The following is a 19678-nucleotide window of genomic DNA, read 5'->3' as shown; positions in this document are numbered from 1 at the left end:
GAATTTTGCTTTCTTATTATAACAGAACTGTTCTCAAATAGTAAAACCTTTTATAGGCTTTCTATGTTCTTTTATAGAAACTAGAAATCAAGTCAAAATTAAAAAAAACACATCAACCCACGTTTTGAGGTTAGACCCAATCGTTACTTCGTTGATAAATATAATAAATAATGACTTTATTCAAGCTAAGAACTGCTCCACTCTTATTAATAGAAGATGATGGTAATAAAAATATCTTACCTTTACTTCTAGATCTTGTGCAACAGGAGAAAACTAGTTTGAACTTATTTTGTTATGAACAACCTGCTTCAAACTGGAGAAATATTTTGAAAGAAAAACAAAACATTATTTATTATAAGGAATATGATCCAGATTTATATGATAAGTATACAAGTGGCAAATGTTCTGTTATCGTTGACTCTGTTAACCAAATGGCAATATGTTTAAGTTGGAGTAAATGTTTGGAAAATATTAAAAGGTTTCTGTCGAACCAAAATGTTGCACAAATAATATTAGTATTGCACAAGGATTGTTTACCACATTACTCAAAGCTTCGGATACATCTAAATCACATTGCTAGTGCTATCATTTCATATGATAAGACGGATCCTTGTAAAGTCAATATTCAGTTGAAAAAGAGTGGCAAAGTTGTCAAGTCCGAGGAGATATTGACATTGGATAATAGAACTGGTGTATTGAAAACTGTGCCTATTGTCAAAGCAGAGAAAAAGGAAGAGGAGCCAGAAAAGCCACTACCTGGTAACTTGACCACATTCAAGATAGAAGTAGACCAAACTGACAAGCTTGAGAAGTATAAGCTTAAACTCCCTTACATGAGCAAAATCAATGAAGGCGAGAGCAAAGTGTACTATGAACCAGATGCTGTTGATGACTGGGATGAAGAAGACCCTGATGAGGATTTAGACATATGAATAAAATTATTCAAATGTTATTGTCTTTCTGGTGATTTTCTTCCCGAAAACCCTCTTATTTTTATATTATCTACAATAATTAGGTTTCTTACACACTAGTCTTTTTCTTTCGACATCAGATCCCGCCACGTGGTTGCTGCGGTGTCGCTCCGCTGAGGAAAAACGCCAATGTGAAAGCAGCCTCAGGTATGCTTGGTAAAGTGACTCGTTGCTTTGTGGTCAGTCCATTCATCACACCAGTGCACATCCCTTCGATCAAAATTATAATACTTTCCATGGTCTTTTGCCTACCACAAAGACAAATACACACCACATTAGGTTTCCCTTTTGATTCAGAATAAGAAAGTACTTACTTCAGAGCTGAACCCAGGACTCATCTCCCTTCTGAATAGTCAATGTTATAATTACATGATATATTTAAAATGTTTGATTTTTCTATAGCACAAGAATCTGCCTTATGTTTCTTAATTAAAAAGAGGATTGTGGGTTTGCTCTGAAAACTAATGTGCATCAATAAAGCAATAGAGTGGTGTACCAAAAAAAATACAATACATATAAATCTTTGACACTGAGGGTGGAAGGCCACCTCTCTCTATTATTTAGGAACACAAGAGGAATTATCACAAGGCTCTCCATATAAACCCACGATTACAAAGAATTCACTTTTTATTCATTTTCTATGTTCAGTTACAATTTTGCGATTTTTTTATTTGAATTTCTTTGCCGCATATCTTATGACAATAGACATTATCTAATAAAGTAGAAATCCAAGTACGTGGAAGTTAATTTATTAATGACACCGTAATTACATCACCATATTATCAACTCTTAAATTATGTTTCATAATTACTCATTCAATGATTAATTTTCACGACCTAACAAACTAAACAATCAATAAAATGATAAACAATTACAACAGAGAATCAGTTACGAAGCTCTAATCGCCACATTATATAGTAAAATAAAAATAATATTATGTTATTATTACAAAAACTGTAATAACAAAATGAACCAAAAAATGTATTTTCCTCCAAGTTGAATTTGAGAACTTATTAAATATTATGCACAAAGTTGATCGTACACACAAGCCCAGACAATTTATGATGTGAGAAACATAATACACTAGCAATTTAAATACTGCGAATTAACCAAGCTATACACCGATCCTGTCCGCTCAAAAATGAGGCACAACCAGCGCTAAAAACAATAATAAGCTCATAGATACACATAATAAAGCTAACAAAATATATGATAAAAATGATTTACAACCTCATAACCTAACAAAATCTTCGAGTTCATATACAATTTATCTGCACTTTAAATATCGGGGCACACAGAGGGTTGGGCGTCGGGACGATACATGTACACTCGGAGCGGAGTGGTCCGGCGCGGGGCCGGCGCGGGGCGGCGGCGTCTACTCGCCCGCCAGCTCTTTGAGCCGTTCTTCCCGCGGCCGCGCGCCGCCGAATATCGAGGATGCCTGGCTGGTCGCCGCGAGCGAGTTCACCGGCTCTTTCACTGTCCGCGGCTCTAGTTTCAGTTTGGGCCTGCCCGTCGTGTCTGGGCGCGGCGCGTTACCTTTAATATTTTTTCAAGTTAGTACCAAACAGTTTTTAAATGAAAATCAAAATAGATTAGGGGGCAAGTCTATGAAACCAGTTAACATACACAATAACTAAGCAGAAATACTTTTAATTTGTCGAACAATAGATATAACGGTAACCGGAGCCAAAATGGCAAGTCAAATAAATTCAATATTTTTTAAACTGACAAAATCTGAAACGGATCAGTCTCCTTTATCTGGTACGACAGGCAAAATAAAAATGTGCCACATACCGGGTCCAGCCCCGCCGGGCGGGTGATGGTCGGAGGGCCGCGCGGGCGGCATGTCGTCGAAGTTGCGCCGCGGGCGCGCGGAGCCGGCGGCGGGCCCGCGCGCGCCGCCCATGCGGCTCCACTCGCCGGCGCCGCGCGGCTCCTCGCTGGCGCCGCGCGACCCGCGCCCGCCCTCGCGCTCGCCCCACCGCTCGCCGCCCGCGCCGCCAGCCGGCCCGCCGCCACCGCCGCCGCCGCCACCTCGCTCGCGCTCTGCATGGTGCATCCGCATATAATATACTATCTGAGCACAGCTTACCCAAATAAAGTGAGGCATTAAGTAAGCTTATAGGGCATGGATATTGACTTCTGACATTGACGGAGACAGTTCTAAAGACAAGGCTAAAATTTAACATTCGTGAATTTTGAAATTTGGTGATGCTGATATGTTACCTATATTACATAAAGCATGAAAACATTCATATCTTTTTCCAGGATGCTATTTTAATTTAGCTGATTTAACAGGTTTATATCACAGAAGTATTTATTATAATACGAAATTACTTTCTTTATTTAAACACTATACTAATAATTCCAAATTTAAGACAGAATAAGCTTATTTCTCCAACACATGTGTGATTCAGTTATCAATTTAATGAAAACAAATTGTCAAATATTAAATACAAATGTGGTGATAAGATTTTAATTAAAATTAGTCTTGTTAATGAATGAGTGGTAAAGCAATAATGTTAACGCAAATCTGTAAATCAAAACCAAAAACAAAAATCCTTCACACATTTGTACTATACCTGATTAATTTCACCTCCAGTATGATGTCATGGTGAGTCAAGGTACTGATCTTACATCTTATAATAAAATAACATGATATGAAGTGAAGTTACTAAGTGAACATTAATGCAGTGGCAGACAAACACATGTCCTGAATACATTCCTACAAATAAATCAAAAAGTAAAATTTTATGTATCTATCTAAAAATAGAATACAGATACAACATCGAAATAATATTTTTTAATATAATGTGACATTCTTTTGAAGATTAACTTTACATTTTACGCGCAATTATGACCTGCTCAATACAAAACGATCCAGATGTATCTCAGGTTTGTTACACTTTAGGGGCAGATTTTCGACAAAAAATACTATATTTAGTAAAATCTGTGTAAACTTTACCGACCACCCCTACATTAATTCAAGTGTAGTAGAAATATAAATAGCAGCACATCACCTGAGCAGAGCTATTCCCTTGTATTATACGACTTTTACCGCACTGTAGTTACTCTGTGGAACATCACATTATATTTTTGTTCAGGACATGTTCGGAGCGGTTAGTAAAGCAATGTTACCGTGTGTGAACCCTCCACCCTGGTGCCGCGGCGCGCGGCGGTCGAGGCCGTCGAAGTGGTCGTACGTACCGCGACCGCCGTCTCTTCGGAAACCGCCGCCGCCACCGCCCCCGCGGCCGTCGCGGCCTGCGTCGCGCCCGCCACCACCGCCCCCGCCGCCGCCACCACCATCCCGCCGCCCGCGGTCAAAACCGCCCCCTCTGAAATGTACAATGATATACATGGTTATAGTATTATGCGATCGGGTCAGTTAACATAGGTTTCTTTCTTTCTCAAAGGATGTTCGCTTAAATCTAAAGATGTTAAATAATATGTTTAATAATTATGAAAACGCCTTTTTGTCACACTCTCTTCTCGATTTCTTTCAATTAATTTAATTTCGTTCGATTAATAATTGACACTACAAATTTTGACCTTCATTCCCGGTCAAAAGGTTAGCTTGTCTATTATGAGTTTTTGTTAAGAAAACACATCTGAAGGTAATTTTTGAAAGAAGCTCTTACGCGATTGCCGCTATAAGGTGACGTTATAGAGCGTGTGTGCACGAGTTGACTCACCTGTCGCTTCTTTTTTCTTCAGCCACATCAATTTTGACAAAATTACCATCTACGTTGAGAGCGCCGTTCATTTCAATCGCCTTGATCAAATCCTCCAGATACTCAAACTCTACATAGCAGAATCCTTTGAATTTGTCAGTGTCTCTGTCCATCACTAGCCTCACATTTTTAATAGCTAGGTCCTGGAAACAAAGACATGTAAAATTCAATAAAATGGTGGTAACAATCTGGGGCAGTACGCATCATACCAGCTCTGGTAATTATTTTGAATCATAATACCTACAAAGACAAATATTCAGAAAGACTGACAAAACATCGGTCAATTTCAAATAATTTGCCATCGACACAATAGAAAAAGAAATACTAATTATGAAAGGATAAAACTGATTAGTTACTGTCAAAACTTCAACAGAAGCTTCTCAGTTAGAAGCTTCAGGCTTCCAGATATAAAAAAATATGTTACTCAAGGAATTAGCAAGTGGCAGGACCAATAACTGATGACGTAAAATATAATGAAGAAGCTGCAAGGTTTTAGTGTACAATGTTATTTGGGTAAGTGGACAGACCGGGTACAAATGAACAGTCTAAGTTCAGCTATTTTCATTTGTGCTGATGCCACAGGGACTGCTGTGCTGTTGCACTAAGCAGTGGCAAGTAAATAGTAGGTTGCTGTCAACAAATAAAATTCGGGATTATCCTAACTGTGGTAATTCAATCACCATTTTATCAGCAAATATACCTATACCTTATCCTTTTGGCAATTGTAATTTTGTAGCTAGTTGAATAATCTTAAAAATTCCTTATTTAGAATTGTCACTTCTCATAACATTCTCTAGGTCTCAGAAGTTTTCCTAATTATATCTTCCTAATTATTTCCAGACATAACATCATCGCATCACGCCCATATCACCAAAGGGTTAGGCAAGGTGTATAGTATTTATACACCCACTCTAGACATAAGAGTTGAATAATGGAGTTTAGATTTTAAATTGACTTGGTCTTGAAGACCATATAAATAAAAATACTCTTATCTTTTTACTTCTGTTTGATTTCTATACTGCAAAAGGTATGCGCTGTTTTTCTGAAATGAGCCTTCTGATTGTCTAAATTCCTCCATTTGAAGTTAGTAATAGAATAGTTTTGTATGTAGAAGATTGATAACCTGTCTTTTCTTTCAAAATACCTAGTTACTGAGCAGTTTTATACCAATTATGTCCTTTGAACATACAATGTTAATTAATTTGCAATCCATTATCATTTGGTAATTGCCTGAAGATTATTAACATACAAATAATAGAAATACAGATATTATTAAATACCTACATCATTTTATTCTAAACATGAAACTCTTAAAAAGTAACAGAAAGCTTGGTAATAAGGTGTGGGTACTTAGTTCATCTTGCAATGTTGTGAGATTATGTTATGTATGAAGCTCCTTTATCTTATTCTTGATGTCTGTTTTAGAACTCACATATAACATTACCACTTTCTTTTTTAGCCCATCTTTTTCTTTTATTAATGTACAAACTCAATGGTTGAGCTTTTATATAATTTGTTTGTGTACAATAATCTAAATTAATAAGGAAAATATATAAAACAACAGGTCTTTTTTCCAGACGAATTGTTGAATTATCAACTTAATTTTGAACATAGTATGAGAAATTCATATTTATAGGTACTGGCCTGATTGAGTCTGCTAATGTGTGGCCTTCAAAGCAAGGTGACAGAATACTTTATTCTACCTGTAACCTTCTCAATGCGAACTGAGATAGATAAGAAGGTTTCATATGTCTAGTATAAACATTTTAATCTCAATATCATTTTCGTCTGCTTTCTACTCTAGTAAATATGAAGGTATATCCAGTAAAACACATCAATTGAATACAAAAATTGTACAGATATTTAATATAACAACTGCATAGCAGCTGTAGTAAAGATGAGATCCCCTGAAGCATTAACTGATAGATAATGATGACTTCTGATCATTGGACCGTAAATTCTTTAGTTATGCACAACTGTAATATAGATGCCTATATCAAGATTTTTTAGTAATCTCTACCATCTTAGTCATTAAACTTCGCGTACTAATTGTGTATAGCCAGAACCGTGAGTTTCGTGACGCCGGAATAGAATGATGCGAAAAAATTCTTCATTGTAAAAGAAAAAATACCACAATACTTACAGGAAAAATTCTGTTAATATCGCCTTGTATGATGCCTGAGGGTAGATTTCCGACGTACGCCTTGTAAGGGGGCTCGGTAGGCAGCGGACGACCACCCAGCGTCCTCCTGCCGCCGCCGAAGTCCCTGCCACAGTCATAGTCACCATGGTGCAGTATAACCTACAAAATCTCTTGCACACACTATTCCTTCAGTATATATGGCTGGAGTTATCGCACTTGAACCTTTACCACCCACCATAAGTATATAAAACCAGAAGATTCTCTAAAAATCACACTTTCATTCAATGTTATCGCGTTGTCAAAACAAGCAAATTTAATTACAAGAAATGGTTAAATTGCGTAGCCGTTTTGAAATTCATTTACAGGAATAGTTAGTGCATCTATTGGTATGCAATTAAACGTGATAAAAGTAAGATAATAAAATAAATACCTCGGATTTCCATCATCAAATCCACTGCGACCTGCCATGTTTAGAAACATGGAGTTACTAACAGCGCGCGCGCATTATTCTCTGGAAGTGACAAAGCGACAATGATTTCCTGAATCGAAACGAATTTACCGGTTTTTACTTTGCCATATTTCCATTATTTTTCTTTAAAAATGTTAATAATCTTTAAACAAATTTATTTTATAAACAGGGCATTGCTATCCAAAACATAAAGAAAATATCCAACATTATTGTTAATGAGATAACTCATTTGTTAAGAAAATATTGAAATGAAACCGGATTTTATACGAAGTCATATCTAGGCATTTTACAGCTGTGTTAAAAAATGAAAAATTCTCTATGGAAATATTCTCTATGGTCAAAGTTGATGTGGTTCAATTTACGCAGCTTTTTCTTCTACTATATTGATAATTAACACTAATATAATTTAAAAACTATGATTAAAATTAATAATTAACGAATTTTATAAGTTATAACATTATTTATTGTAATGAAATGGCGGTATAAAATCTGATACATTTTAAAACTAAGATGTTATGAATAGGATCACTGAGTCCTTAACATTACTCTCTTGTCAAGTATAAAAAAGAAAATGTCAAATTGATAGTGCGACGAAGTCGAAAAAAATACAAAAATGCGCGACCCATGTGGAAGTGCGTTGTTGTGAAGTGAAATTAAATACAAAATGAAGGACGACACAGAGACGAAAGCGCTTCATAAAGACTCTAAAGTGACTGCTTCTGTCTTAGAAGCCTTTGACTTGCTTAAAGCTCCAAAGGATGACGAAAAAATAACAGGCGGTGCCAAAATTGTTACACAGTTACAGAGTAGTGAGGTTAGGATATATCTATAATATTTATTAATTAATTGCACTGTTTCTAGACATGTCTTTTAAATAGCTTTGTAAATTCTCTTTTAGAATGAGAAAGATGTTCAATATGTATTGAAGAGGTTAGTGCGGAGTTTGGGCGCGAATGTTCCAGAGGTGAGAACGGGTTACTTTGCCACCCTCGTGGCGTTGCTGACGAAGTTTGACCAGATAACCATCTCCCAAGTGTTTGAATTGGCCAAGAAAGAATTACATGCTAATGGATCATCCAAAAGTGTAAGTTGTTTGTTATACTTTCTCATATTTTACATACATTTTGTGGTTATGTCGCTGCAAATAGTTTCTTTAAAATGATAAACAATCTGTATTGTTAAAACATGATCTGAGTCCAAGAAATGTAAAATTATAATAAGTAGGTATTTATAATCATATTTTTTACTGCAATCTAAGTGAATTTCAGTAACTATCCATGAAACAGAACAGAATGTAAAATAAGTATATCTCCAATTACTTCAAATGTCACAGGAGGTTGGTGATGTGGCACTGGGACAGATCCTGGTGTGCGGAGCAGCATTCCGGTCAGGTTTACTGCTCAGGAGCTCCGAGGAAGAGCAAAAGGAAGCCCTAAGCCTGCTCATGGCAGCCAGCAAAAAGAAATCATACCTCAGCACTGCTGCTTATTTGATCCTGCTCGATCTAATCAATGGAGTGAGTTCTGTTTTTTAATGTAGTTAGGAGAGTCAGCTTTGCAGTTTTTAAATTTATGTTTATGATATAGTACTTTTTTATTTTAAAGATTTCCTATAATATTATTTTCTAAATTCATTATAACTATAATGTATAAGTGTGTAAAAAATAAGTGACGTAGCTGTTCTTCACTTATCAAAGCTATGTCTAATTTCCCCAGCAATAGTAACTATTACTTGTTATCCCTATTAACCAATAGGTCTAGTGCTAAAAGTATTTCATATTGAACTAAAGGTTCTTTAGTGTGACGATCAACATTGTCACATCCAAGTTCTATTTTGCACCTTACTTTGTAGTCCTCAATTTTATTACAAATGAACTTCAGTATTAAAGTTTACATTTGATTGTGTAGCTAGAAGAAGACAAATTTTCATCCCTGATCTGGCCTCATATCAAGCAAGAATTCAAGAAAGATGTAAAGGAGCAATCACTTGACTCACTCTACTTTCTTCTGATGGTCAGCAAGAAGTTCCCTGGTAAGGTGAAGTTGAGGAAACTGATTGGGGTTCCAGAGATACTCTGTGAAGAAAATATACATGAAGTCTGCGAGAAGATTATGGTGAGATATTTATTTTCTGTTTAAATTTATTATGTCTATCATGTTACGCTTTTTATTTGTAACAAGGAAGGACTATTTTGTGACTGCTAAAATGTGTCTAGTTTTGAAAGTCTGGTTTTTTTTTATTGTTCTTAACTGCAATTGTATCAAGGAAGTAGTTTTGTAAATAATTTTCTTGAAAAAAAAATATGATCTACTTATAATCTAACAATAGCAAAAAATAATGGTAATTCACAACTTTACTCTTAATTTTCAGTAATTAAATGTAGTATTAAATATAAATTAGTACATTTCTTTCCAAAGGTCAGAAGTGATATATTCAAAATTTTCTAATTACAGGGAGGCATAGACTTCAACTCAGTCAGTCATCCAATCTTCAAAGAAATTGGCACTGGCATGGCCAATTCACCACATCTTAAAGTTTTCTGGACTTCGGGCATTGACAGCCAACTAACTAAACACAACAGAAATAGAGAATTAGTGGCTATCAATCTTCTCACAACTATCCTGACCAATATTCAGGACAATGTTGAAATCATACCAGAATTGCTTAGTAGGAATTTCTTCAAACTCTTCATGGATTGGTTCAAAGGTCTCCAAACCGCCAGCAAGATCAGAAACAAACGCGACAATGAAGATGACAACAAAATCATGATCAAGAAAGAGAAGGAACTCCTCAATGCGCTGGCTAAGTCTCTAAAATTAGAGAAGGTTGACAGCAACATCAGGGTTGAAACACTAAAGAAATTGTTATTTAATCCAGGAGAAATGAATTTCACCGAGATTACAGGGACAAGTATTGTGAAATCAATCATTGCTGACTTAGACAAAGATGGTCTAAAGATAATGGCTAAATTGTTCAAAGGAGTTCTGTTGAATACCTCCAAGAAAGTTATTAAAGATGATGTGGAGAGAAGTTGGTACAACAACGAGAGAGTGAAGGCTGCTGAGTTACTATCATATTTAGTCAGTCATGAGGCAGTGAAAGACGACACAGAGTTTAAACTGACTTACATGAAACTACTTATGTGTTTAGGATTTTTCAAAATTGGCGGAGACAATAATGTTGCTGTTAGTAATGAGTTGTCAGGTGAGGTCTTCACTAATTTCGTTTCGTTTATTTTCTTACATGTCCCTTTAAATGACACTGTAAATATCTGAATATTATATTTTCATATATAACACTAATTTCATTAAATATATTGCAGGTTCCATCAAATCCTGTTTCTACCGCTGCTTCACATCACGTTTCTCCAGTGTCGACAACTTGGTAACTGTTCTGTCGTCGCTCAGCAACTTTATATGCAGTATACTTCAAAAAGAAGAGGTTCGCACCAAAATGGAAAAACAATTCCCTGAAGAAAACATGGATTGCTGGGAAATGGTTACTGAAATTTGTCAGAACATAGAGAAGAATGAAGCCAAATCTAAAGTGGATAAAGTATTTCTGATACTGCTTTATCAACTTGGGTTGTTTCTATTCTCAGAGCCCACTCACGTCAAAATGGCAAAGAGCTCAATAAAGGAGTTAAAGAGTTGTTACGAGCATTATAGGAAAAGTAAGAAAAAGAAAGTTAAGAAACCTGAAGGAGATTTGACAGATGAACCAGAATGGATAGAGGTGCTAGTTGAGGTCCTACTGTCGATATTGTCAACAGAGTCTAGTGTTCTGCGCTCGGTAGTTCAATGCGTGTTCAGACTACTGTGGGAGTACCTGACGCCTTCGTCAATTGGGCAGATAGTATCCGTGTTAGACCCAGACAGTGAGTCAAACCCACTGACTAACGAAAGCGAGTCAGAAGACGATGAATCCGATGAGGAAGATCAAAAAGACTCTGATCAAGAAGAGAGCAATGAAGAAAACGAAAGCGATAGCGAAGTAGAAGATAATGATGACGACGAAGAGATGAAAACTCCGGACCAATTGAGAATGGCTGTTCAAAAAGCTCTAGGCGCTAACGCCATCGAGTCTGATGCCGAAAGTATAGACGCGGACATGATCGATGAGGAAGAAGGCAAAAAACTAGATGAGGCCTTAGCAGAAGCATTCAAACAATTTCATCAAGGAAAGGGTAAAAAAGTTAAGAAAGAGAGAAAAAACAAAAAGGCTCTCTCGGACTTCAGAATCAGAGTTCTCGATCTAGTAGATATCTACCTTGAAAAGGACCCAGCAATGGATATTTGTCTTGGCATGATTGCACCTTTAACACGATGCCTGGAATTCTGCCTTACAGATAACCAATTTGCCGAATTAGGAAACCGTGTGCGGAAAACAATAAAATTTTTGACAAAGATTAGAAAATTCTCTTCAACAGATAATGTTATTATAGACACTTTGTGTGATTACTTAAAGTCTGCTATTGAAAAGGGTTCGCGATCTCACTTCATGTATCAAGCTTTAGGTGACGTTATCACACACTACGCAACCTTCATCATACACTGCGCTCAGAAGATATCTCCTCAGGAGACCAAAAAACCAAAATCACCTAAAAAAGGCAAACTTGCGTCGCCCCTAGAGGAAATCTTCAAAGAAGCACTTCAGAGTTACTTCCAAAATCGGAACTGCTTACTGCCTATAATTTTCTTCCACAATGTTTTACAAACCGAATGGCAAGGTACATACGAACTGATACCAGTCGTTATCGATAATGTCTTCAACAAAGATGTAAGACAATTTCGTCGTAATGAGGGACTTGAACTGATTGCCGGTTTTTACCGAGCTCTAAACAGAAACAAACCCAGTCCAGAACTCCTCAATAAACTATCTATGATAGAAACCCACTTTGAGGATAAACTAAAGACAGCATTAAGTGAGGAAGAATTCGAAGTAAAAAAGAATTTCTTTGTTGTTCTTCAGAAATTAATAAACACAATGAAAATGGTCCATGAAACCTGCAAACATGAAAGTAGTATAGATTTTAAGACTTTATTAGAGACCGTAGGATCAAGTAAGAAAACTGTAAAAGCAAAGAATAATAAAAATAAGAATCCAGTAATTGAAGTTCAAAATCAAAATGGAAATGCGAAACCAGATAAAAAGAAGAAGAAACGCAAGTTGAATAAAATGAATGGTCATGGTGAACCTAATGTGAAAAGAATCAGAAAAAGGTCCAGTCAAAGCGATTGATGCGTCTGTTACCGAGTCAGCTATATTGTAATTGCTGTTATTTGGCAATAAATTTATTATTCAAAATATAATTTGTTTTTTATTATTACTCAGTATTTTGCAACGACACTAGATGGCAGTAACTAAAAAGTTCAACGTAGTTTGTGTAGATGGCGACTACGTGCAAACTTCCGCTTTAGTGTTGCCATAAATACATACAAAAGGATGCGTTCCCAATATCAATATTTGCTCGTAAAGTATGAATGTTATTGTTAATGAATTATCATGGTGTATTATGTTGATATGATTGAATAATTTTGTTCACTGTTTTAATTATTTTGTCACTTTAAATAATAGTGTCTTTCACAACTTTTTAAGCAAAATGTAGATAATCATGAATCGAACAATACTGTTTTTCGGCTATGGCAACACTCACCGGAAACAAGCAACAACTCATATGTTTCACAACCTGCCCAAAACTCAGCCAGCCATCTTTTGTGGAAAAATCATTTGTTTCGTGTCGTCAGGGTAAATTTCACAATTGTAATTAATGTCAGAGCCACAGTCTTCGCTTTTATTAAAAAAGCAATTAGCAGGTAAGTCTTGGTTGTCCATAATAACCACTTGACGATGATCTCTCTGGCATCAGCGTCAGACGACTTTTCCGTGCAATCATTGACCTCAGTGAGTCGAATTTTGGTGATCTTTGTGGTTCCGGAGACATTCTACGTTTCTGCCCTTCCTAACACGAGTTTCGTGAGTATTTAAATTGATTTTCCGTGATTCACTCGAGTGATTATAAAATCAATATCCGCCGCAATGACAGGCATTCGGTGCCAAAGAGTAAAATAACTTTTCGATGTATATTTACGGTTCATACTTGGCAATGATTCACGTTAGTTTTAGATATACTGTGTAAAAACTCGAAGTCAAAATTCTCCTCGTGTACTCATTTTATCATGGTATTTTTTTATAATTGTTTACAGAACTGAACAAAAATCCGGTAGAAGGCTTTTCTGCTGGATTGATAGACGACAATGACATATACAGATGGGAAGTCCTCATTATTGGCCCTCCAGACACATTGTAGTAAGTAAAAATGTTACACTCCACAATATAAAGTTCTGGGGCATTAAATCTGTTCAATAATAAGAGATAGTTAACCTCACAATCTGCCTGTGCAATAAATAACACATGTGATCAGTTGCGCACATCTCATCATTTTGTAATTGTCTACAGACGTAAATATATTGTTAAAAAAGTGAAAGTTCCTATTAATTTGAGAATTATGGAAACCATTGGAAAATTTAATACAATAGCTTTACCACAAGAACTATCATTGAAGTTATGTTGTGTCAGTGAAGTGAATAATAAGATTTTTCTGTTGTGTTATTTACAGCGAGGGCGGATTCTTCAAGGCACACTTACACTTTCCAAAGGAGTACCCTCTGAGGCCACCCCGGATGAAATTTGTCACTGAAATATGGCATCCAAACAGTAAGTACCATATTTATCATTCAGAATTAGATTAATGATTTGGTAATTGTACAGTAGTAGGTACTTTAAACTATTCTAGAAATTGATATGTTAGTTGAAAGTTATGAAATTAGTTTGCAGGAGTAACTTCTAAAGTCTCAAACAAAGTGTTTCTATGTTCCAGTTGAAAAGAATGGTGATGTATGCATATCAATACTGCACGAGCCAGGTGATGACAAGTGGGGCTATGAGAAGGCATCAGAGCGGTGGCTTCCAGTTCACACAGTGGAGACAATCCTCATCAGCGTCATCTCTATGCTGGCTGACCCTAATGACGAAAGCCCTGCTAATGTTGATGCTGCGGTAAGTTCGTTATAGTTATGAGTTTTTTGTTTAGAGAATTGTGTACATAGTGGTGTCCTGTTTAAAAAACAAATATGATTTAAATCCTGTACAGTTGTCTGGGGGTTGTCTTTTTGCTTAGTAGGGGGATATTTAGAAAAGGCTTTGTTATTGGAACACATCTGAATAAATAATTAAAAATAAAAATTATTTTTTATGTCAAGCTACCTGGAGAAATGTAACTACTTGTCTGTCAGAATGCACATCTTGACAAGACATAAAGTAAAATCTATTTTGTCTGGTATCTCGACAGATGGTTAAGGTGTTTCACCTTGTTCTTTTACTATAATTATTGGTAATCACTATATGTTTATGAATGCATGCTAATGAATGAGAAGTCTTTTAACTGATTTGTATGGATAAAAACAGTACTTTGAACCATTATTTTTATTAATCTCTGTTTTTGCTAGTTAGTTTTTGGATGAAATTTTGGTTTTTAACATTAGTTATATTATCTTCAGTAGATTAGAATTATTTAGATTTTTTAATGTCATAGTTGTATGTATGTGTGTTAAGAGACAACCTTATCATTCATAGACTTATCATTACCATATCATGTGTATGTATTTTCATTGTAATATTATTTTCATCCACAGAAAGAATGGAGAGAGCGATATTCGGATTTCAAAAAGAAAGTTGCCAGATGTGTTAGGAAAAGTCAAGAGGATTGCTTTTAGAAGCATCAGTGGGATTTAGTATGCAGATTATTATTGTTGGAAAAGGGCCTCATGACAGTTACACAACACACCACAAAGACCGAGCCACCCGCGCGGCCGCGGGCCCTCCTCGCGCACCACGCCACTGTAAATGAGTGCTCATTCTGTTTCTCTTTGCAGAAAGAATGGAGAGAATCATATTCGGAGTTTAAAAGAAAAGTAGCACAGTGTGTGAGAAAAAGCCAAGAAGATTGTTCCTAAACAGTGCCCTTTTTCATTGATCTAGTTGGATAGTGAGTGTTTGGTGATGCAGTGAGGACAAGCAGGCCCCGCGCGCCCGCGCGGCCTTCCACCGGCCCAGAGACAATATTGAAATTGATTTAAAATAAATACTTATTGTAATTAAATGGTATCGCTGCCGTATTTTATAAATAATAAATTAAAAATAGAATTGAAGGTCTTTTTCATCTTTTTTAAGACATGTTAGCTAGCTATTGTTATGATATGAAATGTGTATGGTAATTTTTATAGAGAAACAAATCTGCATTTCTTTCTTTTACTTCATCATAATGTTTAAAAGTTTGATCTCTGTATAGTAGAAACCAAATCTGATGTTATTTAACAACTATTTATTATATATTGCAGTTTGTATAAGATTGTGAACATGCAAAGGAAACACATGTATAAAAATTGTAAAAGCAATTACTCAGGTCTTGCATGTAAAATGTTAGTTACCGCAGCAATGTTTATGAGAGTGGAATACACACTGGTATCTAAGCAATGATAATGTCGCTTCTCTGATCCACAATTTTTATTAGTGCTAATTTTAGTAGAATAAACCTAATTATAATTTTTACTGAATAAATACAATTTTTGTAAAATATACATTTGTATGGATTAATTTGCCCTTCTGCACATGGTATGGAGAAGTCACAGTATGATCAAATTGTGTGTGGTGTCAAGTTTAGAAATTGTCATTGGAAGGTCTAATCACTCTGTCTCAGTTAATTTTTAGAATTCTGCCTTATAATGTGTAATGAATAGACGCACAAGCAAACTTCAGAGATAGATTGTTTTGCATCACTATTAATATTGATACGTAATTAAATAATGGATCAGTCTTGAAGTTTGATTGATCAATTACATAGCGTCTAGAAATAAATTATTATAAAAAAAATGTTTAATACCTAATCTTAAATTATATAGCAGACTACTTTGAACATAATACTTATGAAACATTTGTTTTATATGTATATAGGGTGTTGAATCGCCTTGATATTTGCCTATAGGTTTCAAGTATCCATTTGTGACGTGTGTACAATATTTTTACCTGTGTATGTATATTTTTTACTATAAAATCATAATGCAATGATAATGCTATTTCATTTGCATTCCTCTAAATTCCTTATGTGATATTTTAAACCATAATTAATTATAGATGTGAATTAAGTTAATAGATCAATGTATTCTTTTCAATAATTAAACATACAATATACAAAATAATCCATACTAGTTTTTCTACACAGTAGATTAGTATTGGCACGGATCAGAATACTAATAATTGAAACTATATGGAGCTGAATCATGTTTCCCAGCGAGTTTTCAATTACATTAGCAACTTGTAGTAAATTCCACTTTATTTAACAGTTCATAACAAATAAAATCAAATCACTCACTGTCTGAATCCTCAGCTAAGACTACACCCTGTATGCTCCTGGGGTCAAAAGTGCTTTCAAAACACCGTTTGAACACTGATTTTATCATCGTCTTTGAGGTGGGTGATGCCGGTATATTATCACAGTCCAGAATATCTGCATTTTGGTTATCTACTTGAACACTTTCATTTACATTATTAACACCATCATTCACTTTTTCGGGAACATCTTCAGGAATATCTATAAAGTTAAATAAATGTGAATCTTCATCTAAACACTTTGATATCTCTGCATCAACATGTAACTTTTTCTTTGCTGGACCAGTAATTGTAGTTTCTTTTCGTTTAGATCTTTCAGAATGTGTTGTATTCTGCGTGGAGGTGGCTTGTGTAGCACTATCAGGTTTGGATGTAGCCAGTACAAAATGTGCTTCAAATGTTACTCCATTGTGGACAATGAAAACTGCAGGTCGACCAGTAGTTTCAAAATGGAGCTGCAATGGCAAATTTAATGCTTCAGCAAATGCCAACAGAGCTCTAAATTCTTTCAGTGTAAAGGTAATTGTTGTTTCTGTTCCTATAGTATAGCTGTCAAATTCTACTGGTTTCAATGTAATTTGTGTTCGTATTATTTTAGTCAGGTCCATGTTGCTATCTATGTAGTTGCGCAGAATAAGTGATTGTGATGTTGCTTCCAATGTCACCTGATCATCAGAACTCTGAAAATTGCCTAAAGCCTCAGTCAGTATTTTCTGGGAAGATGTAATTCTGAAAATTTAAGATTTCTTTTATAATGAAATAGGTATTTTAATGTAATTATTAAAAACTAAATTAGAAGTAACATTAGGAACTTACCTATTAGGAACTAAATCCTTAGTATACACTGCCTGCATAGCTTTGCAGTCTAGTATTGACACAAAATGGGTTTTTACGATCCCGTATTTGCATTTTAATTGGAAGATCAATTTGCATGATTCTGGATCCAGTTTGATCTCCAGATTTTCCACCTGTTTGTCCATATGAGTGGGAGACTTGAAAGCATTCAAGGCAGACTTCATTGATATCTTACATTTTAAACCTTCGTTATCTTCGGTAGAGTAGTAATTATAGTTGAAGTGAGAGAAAAAGTTTTTGTTGAATTTAACCATGGCATAGGCAGATTCAGCTGCATTTAGTGTCCTTAGTAGTATGCAATCTTGCAATGATTCTAGGTATAACTCATCTCCAAATCTAGCTAAAGCGTGCACGGTCCTTCCTAGAACTAAACAAGAAATACCGATTGTTTGATTACAAAGTTCTGTACCTACTTCTGTACATAATCAGAGTAGAATCCTTTATTTTTACCTTTCACGTTAGGTCCTGGTACATGGCATTTCATTTTGATGATTCTAAATTTCTACAAGATTTTATTTTACGTTTGTATTAACACCATTATCTTTGAACTTATATTAGAATTATCTATAGTCCGTTCAAGAATGATCTTCATAAAAGGTAAACAAATATGGCTGCCGATATTTTTTATCTGTGTCAAACTGCATACTAGTGAAGTGCTGAATTGATTTTAGCTCAAGTTATTTTATCAAAATGAACTGACTCTCTTGGGTTGTTTGAATATTTTGTATGATAATATTAAAATATATATTGTACGTTTCTTTGTGGTTACACTAACTCACTTTGTAAGTCATTTTTTCTGCGCATTTCGGCTTATTAAGTACAGTACACTCACTTAAGTTATTCACGGAACTGACTCGTTTTCCTGACCTGAATGAAATGTCTCATCACTAATCGTCAAATTGACAGCTAGCCACAGATTAACAAATCAACTTTTTTGTGTGAAGTTTTGTTTGATTTTTGTTTTTACATGAAAAAATGTGTTTTTAATAATTATTTTACGTTAATTTCACATTGAGCTAAGAAATCATACATCTATTGAGTGCTACGGATGTTATTAGAAGAATACGTTGCGTAGTTTAGGTGAAATTCGAACATTCTTTGTGGTAACAGGTTTGTTTACCTTTTATGAAGATCATTTTTGAATGGACTATAAATCGGAACACAATACACACAAAACGCAGCGCGCCATTCGTTTGACAACAATTTGACATAAGAAAATTTTTTTTTTTTTTTTTTTTTTGGTTTGGTTTTCCCCGAAGGGTAAGGCAAAGGGAACTATGCCCATACAGCCATGTCTGACGTATTTTTTTTCTTGATGATTAATGAAATGATGAAAGGTGATGATGATGAAACCTAAGCCCCCACCCTCGGAGTAGACTCCTACTCCGAACCCCAAACGAATTAACTCAAAAGTCCGCATAAACTTTTGAGTTATGAAGCGGCTTCCTGACACGAAGCGAAAATAGGCAGATACACTTTGTTTATTGAATACTCCAATATAATAACACTCGCGAATGTCTTCCGACTAACTTAATGCGATCATTAACCACAAAACACCACTTCGTATTAATTATTTAGATTATTCAATGAAGAAAGCAACTGTCCCGTTCCCGCCTCCCGCCAAAAAGCCATGACATAAGAAAAGTGACTTTATTATTTTACACGTTCTTTTGCGGAGAAGGCTTTTTGGCGGGAGGCGGGAACGGGACAGTTGCTTTCTTCATTGAATAATCTAAATAATTAATACGAAGTGGTGTTTTGTGGTTAATGATCGCATTAAGTTAGTCGGAAGACATTCGCGAGTGTTATTATATTGGAGTATTCAATGAACAAAGTGTATCTGCCTATTTTCGCTTCGTGTCAGGAAGCCGCTTCATAACTCAAAAGTTTATGCGGACTTTTGAGTTAATTCGTTTGGGGTTCGGAGTAGGAGTCTACTCCGAGGGTGGGGGCTTAGGTTTCATCATCATCACCTTTCATCATTTCATTAATCATCAAGAAAAAAAAATACGTCAGACATGGCTGTATGGGCATAGTTCCCTTTGCCTTACCCTTC

The 19678-nt window shown here is 35.5% G+C and overlaps 5 protein-coding genes across 6 annotated transcripts; 3 read left to right on the top strand and 2 right to left on the bottom strand.

The window, feature by feature from the left end:
- Positions 1–92: 92 nt before the first annotated feature.
- On the top strand, positions 93–957 carry LOC126376124 (elongator complex protein 5). Its single transcript, XM_050023298.1, has one exon. It carries the CDS (start codon positions 171–173, stop codon positions 930–932), a length of 762 nt encoding a protein of 253 aa, XP_049879255.1. The 5' UTR covers positions 93–170; the 3' UTR covers positions 933–957.
- A 623-nt stretch (positions 958–1580) lies between these two features.
- LOC126376122 (eukaryotic translation initiation factor 4H) lies at positions 1581–13113 on the bottom strand. Its single transcript, XM_050023296.1, has 7 exons — positions 12977–13113; positions 7282–7362; positions 6852–6975; positions 4670–4851; positions 4182–4312; positions 2769–3020; positions 1581–2510 (listed from the first exon to the last, which is right to left on the bottom strand). The coding sequence occupies exons 2-7, from the start codon at positions 7329–7331 to the stop codon at positions 2347–2349; spliced, it is 903 nt and encodes a 300-aa protein (XP_049879253.1). The 5' UTR covers positions 7332–7362; positions 12977–13113; the 3' UTR covers positions 1581–2346.
- On the top strand, positions 7895–12632 carry LOC126376095 (uncharacterized). Its single transcript, XM_050023257.1, has 6 exons — positions 7895–8134; positions 8219–8404; positions 8654–8836; positions 9228–9434; positions 9774–10524; positions 10643–12632. Exons 1-6 carry the CDS (start codon positions 7985–7987, stop codon positions 12559–12561), a joined length of 3396 nt encoding a protein of 1131 aa, XP_049879214.1. The 5' UTR covers positions 7895–7984; the 3' UTR covers positions 12562–12632.
- On the top strand, positions 13000–15957 carry LOC126376127 (ubiquitin-conjugating enzyme E2 G1). Of its 2 annotated transcripts, none has more exons than XM_050023304.1 (5): positions 13000–13136; positions 13527–13629; positions 13940–14037; positions 14201–14379; positions 15255–15957. In XM_050023304.1, the coding sequence occupies exons 1-5, from the start codon at positions 13091–13093 to the stop codon at positions 15333–15335; spliced, it is 507 nt and encodes a 168-aa protein (XP_049879261.1). In that variant the 5' UTR covers positions 13000–13090; the 3' UTR covers positions 15336–15957. The 2 variants fall into 2 exon arrangements, with proteins under 2 accessions (XP_049879261.1, XP_049879260.1); XM_050023303.1 differs by having other exon boundaries at positions 15015–15957.
- A 203-nt stretch (positions 15958–16160) lies between these two features.
- Positions 16161–18810, bottom strand: LOC126376116 (cell cycle checkpoint control protein RAD9A). Its single transcript, XM_050023286.1, has 4 exons — positions 18775–18810; positions 18073–18189; positions 17584–17989; positions 16161–17496 (listed from the first exon to the last, which is right to left on the bottom strand). The coding sequence occupies exons 2-4, from the start codon at positions 18104–18106 to the stop codon at positions 16743–16745; spliced, it is 1194 nt and encodes a 397-aa protein (XP_049879243.1). The 5' UTR covers positions 18107–18189; positions 18775–18810; the 3' UTR covers positions 16161–16742.
- Between the last annotated feature and the right edge of the window lie 868 nt (positions 18811–19678).

This window comes from Pectinophora gossypiella, chromosome 20 (genome assembly GCF_024362695.1).
Source record: "Pectinophora gossypiella chromosome 20, ilPecGoss1.1, whole genome shotgun sequence".
NCBI lineage: Eukaryota > Metazoa > Arthropoda > Insecta > Lepidoptera > Gelechiidae > Pectinophora > Pectinophora gossypiella.
This window is presented reverse-complemented; position numbering and strand designations above follow the sequence as displayed.

What these genes read in the sequence shown, in the direction of transcription:
- LOC126376124 (XM_050023298.1), top strand. Translation starts at nt 171, where the DNA reads ATGACTTTATTCAAGCTAAGAACTGCTCCACTCTTATTAATAGAAGAT.
- LOC126376122 (XM_050023296.1), bottom strand. Translation starts at nt 7,331, where the DNA reads ATGTTTCTAAACATGGCAGGTCGCAGTGGATTTGATGATGGAAATCCG. An exon ending in CCGAAGAGACGGCGGTCGCG is followed by an intron (nt 3,021 to 4,181) that starts GTACGTACGACC and finishes TGCACCATGCAG; the next exon opens with AGCGCGAGCGAGGTGGCGGC. An exon ending in GCCCGGCGGGGCTGGACCCG is followed by an intron (nt 2,511 to 2,768) that starts GTATGTGGCACA and finishes AAAATATTAAAG; the next exon opens with GTAACGCGCCGCGCCCAGAC.
- LOC126376095 (XM_050023257.1), top strand. Translation starts at nt 7,985, where the DNA reads ATGAAGGACGACACAGAGACGAAAGCGCTTCATAAAGACTCTAAAGTG. An exon ending in CACAGTTACAGAGTAGTGAG is followed by an intron (nt 8,135 to 8,218) that starts GTTAGGATATAT and finishes ATTCTCTTTTAG; the next exon opens with AATGAGAAAGATGTTCAATA. An exon ending in AAGTCTGCGAGAAGATTATG is followed by an intron (nt 9,435 to 9,773) that starts GTGAGATATTTA and finishes TTCTAATTACAG; the next exon opens with GGAGGCATAGACTTCAACTC.
- LOC126376127 (XM_050023304.1), top strand. Translation starts at nt 13,091, where the DNA reads ATGTCAGAGCCACAGTCTTCGCTTTTATTAAAAAAGCAATTAGCAG. An exon ending in ATTAAAAAAGCAATTAGCAG is followed by an intron (nt 13,137 to 13,526) that starts GTAAGTCTTGGT and finishes AATTGTTTACAG; the next exon opens with AACTGAACAAAAATCCGGTA. An exon ending in GGCCCTCCAGACACATTGTA is followed by an intron (nt 13,630 to 13,939) that starts GTAAGTAAAAAT and finishes TGTTATTTACAG; the next exon opens with CGAGGGCGGATTCTTCAAGG.
- LOC126376116 (XM_050023286.1), bottom strand. Translation starts at nt 18,106, where the DNA reads ATGAAATGCCATGTACCAGGACCTAACGTGAAAG. An exon ending in ACCAGGACCTAACGTGAAAG is followed by an intron (nt 17,990 to 18,072) that starts GTAAAAATAAAG and finishes TTTCTTGTTTAG; the next exon opens with TTCTAGGAAGGACCGTGCAC. An exon ending in AAGGATTTAGTTCCTAATAG is followed by an intron (nt 17,497 to 17,583) that starts GTAAGTTCCTAA and finishes TTAAATTTTCAG; the next exon opens with AATTACATCTTCCCAGAAAA.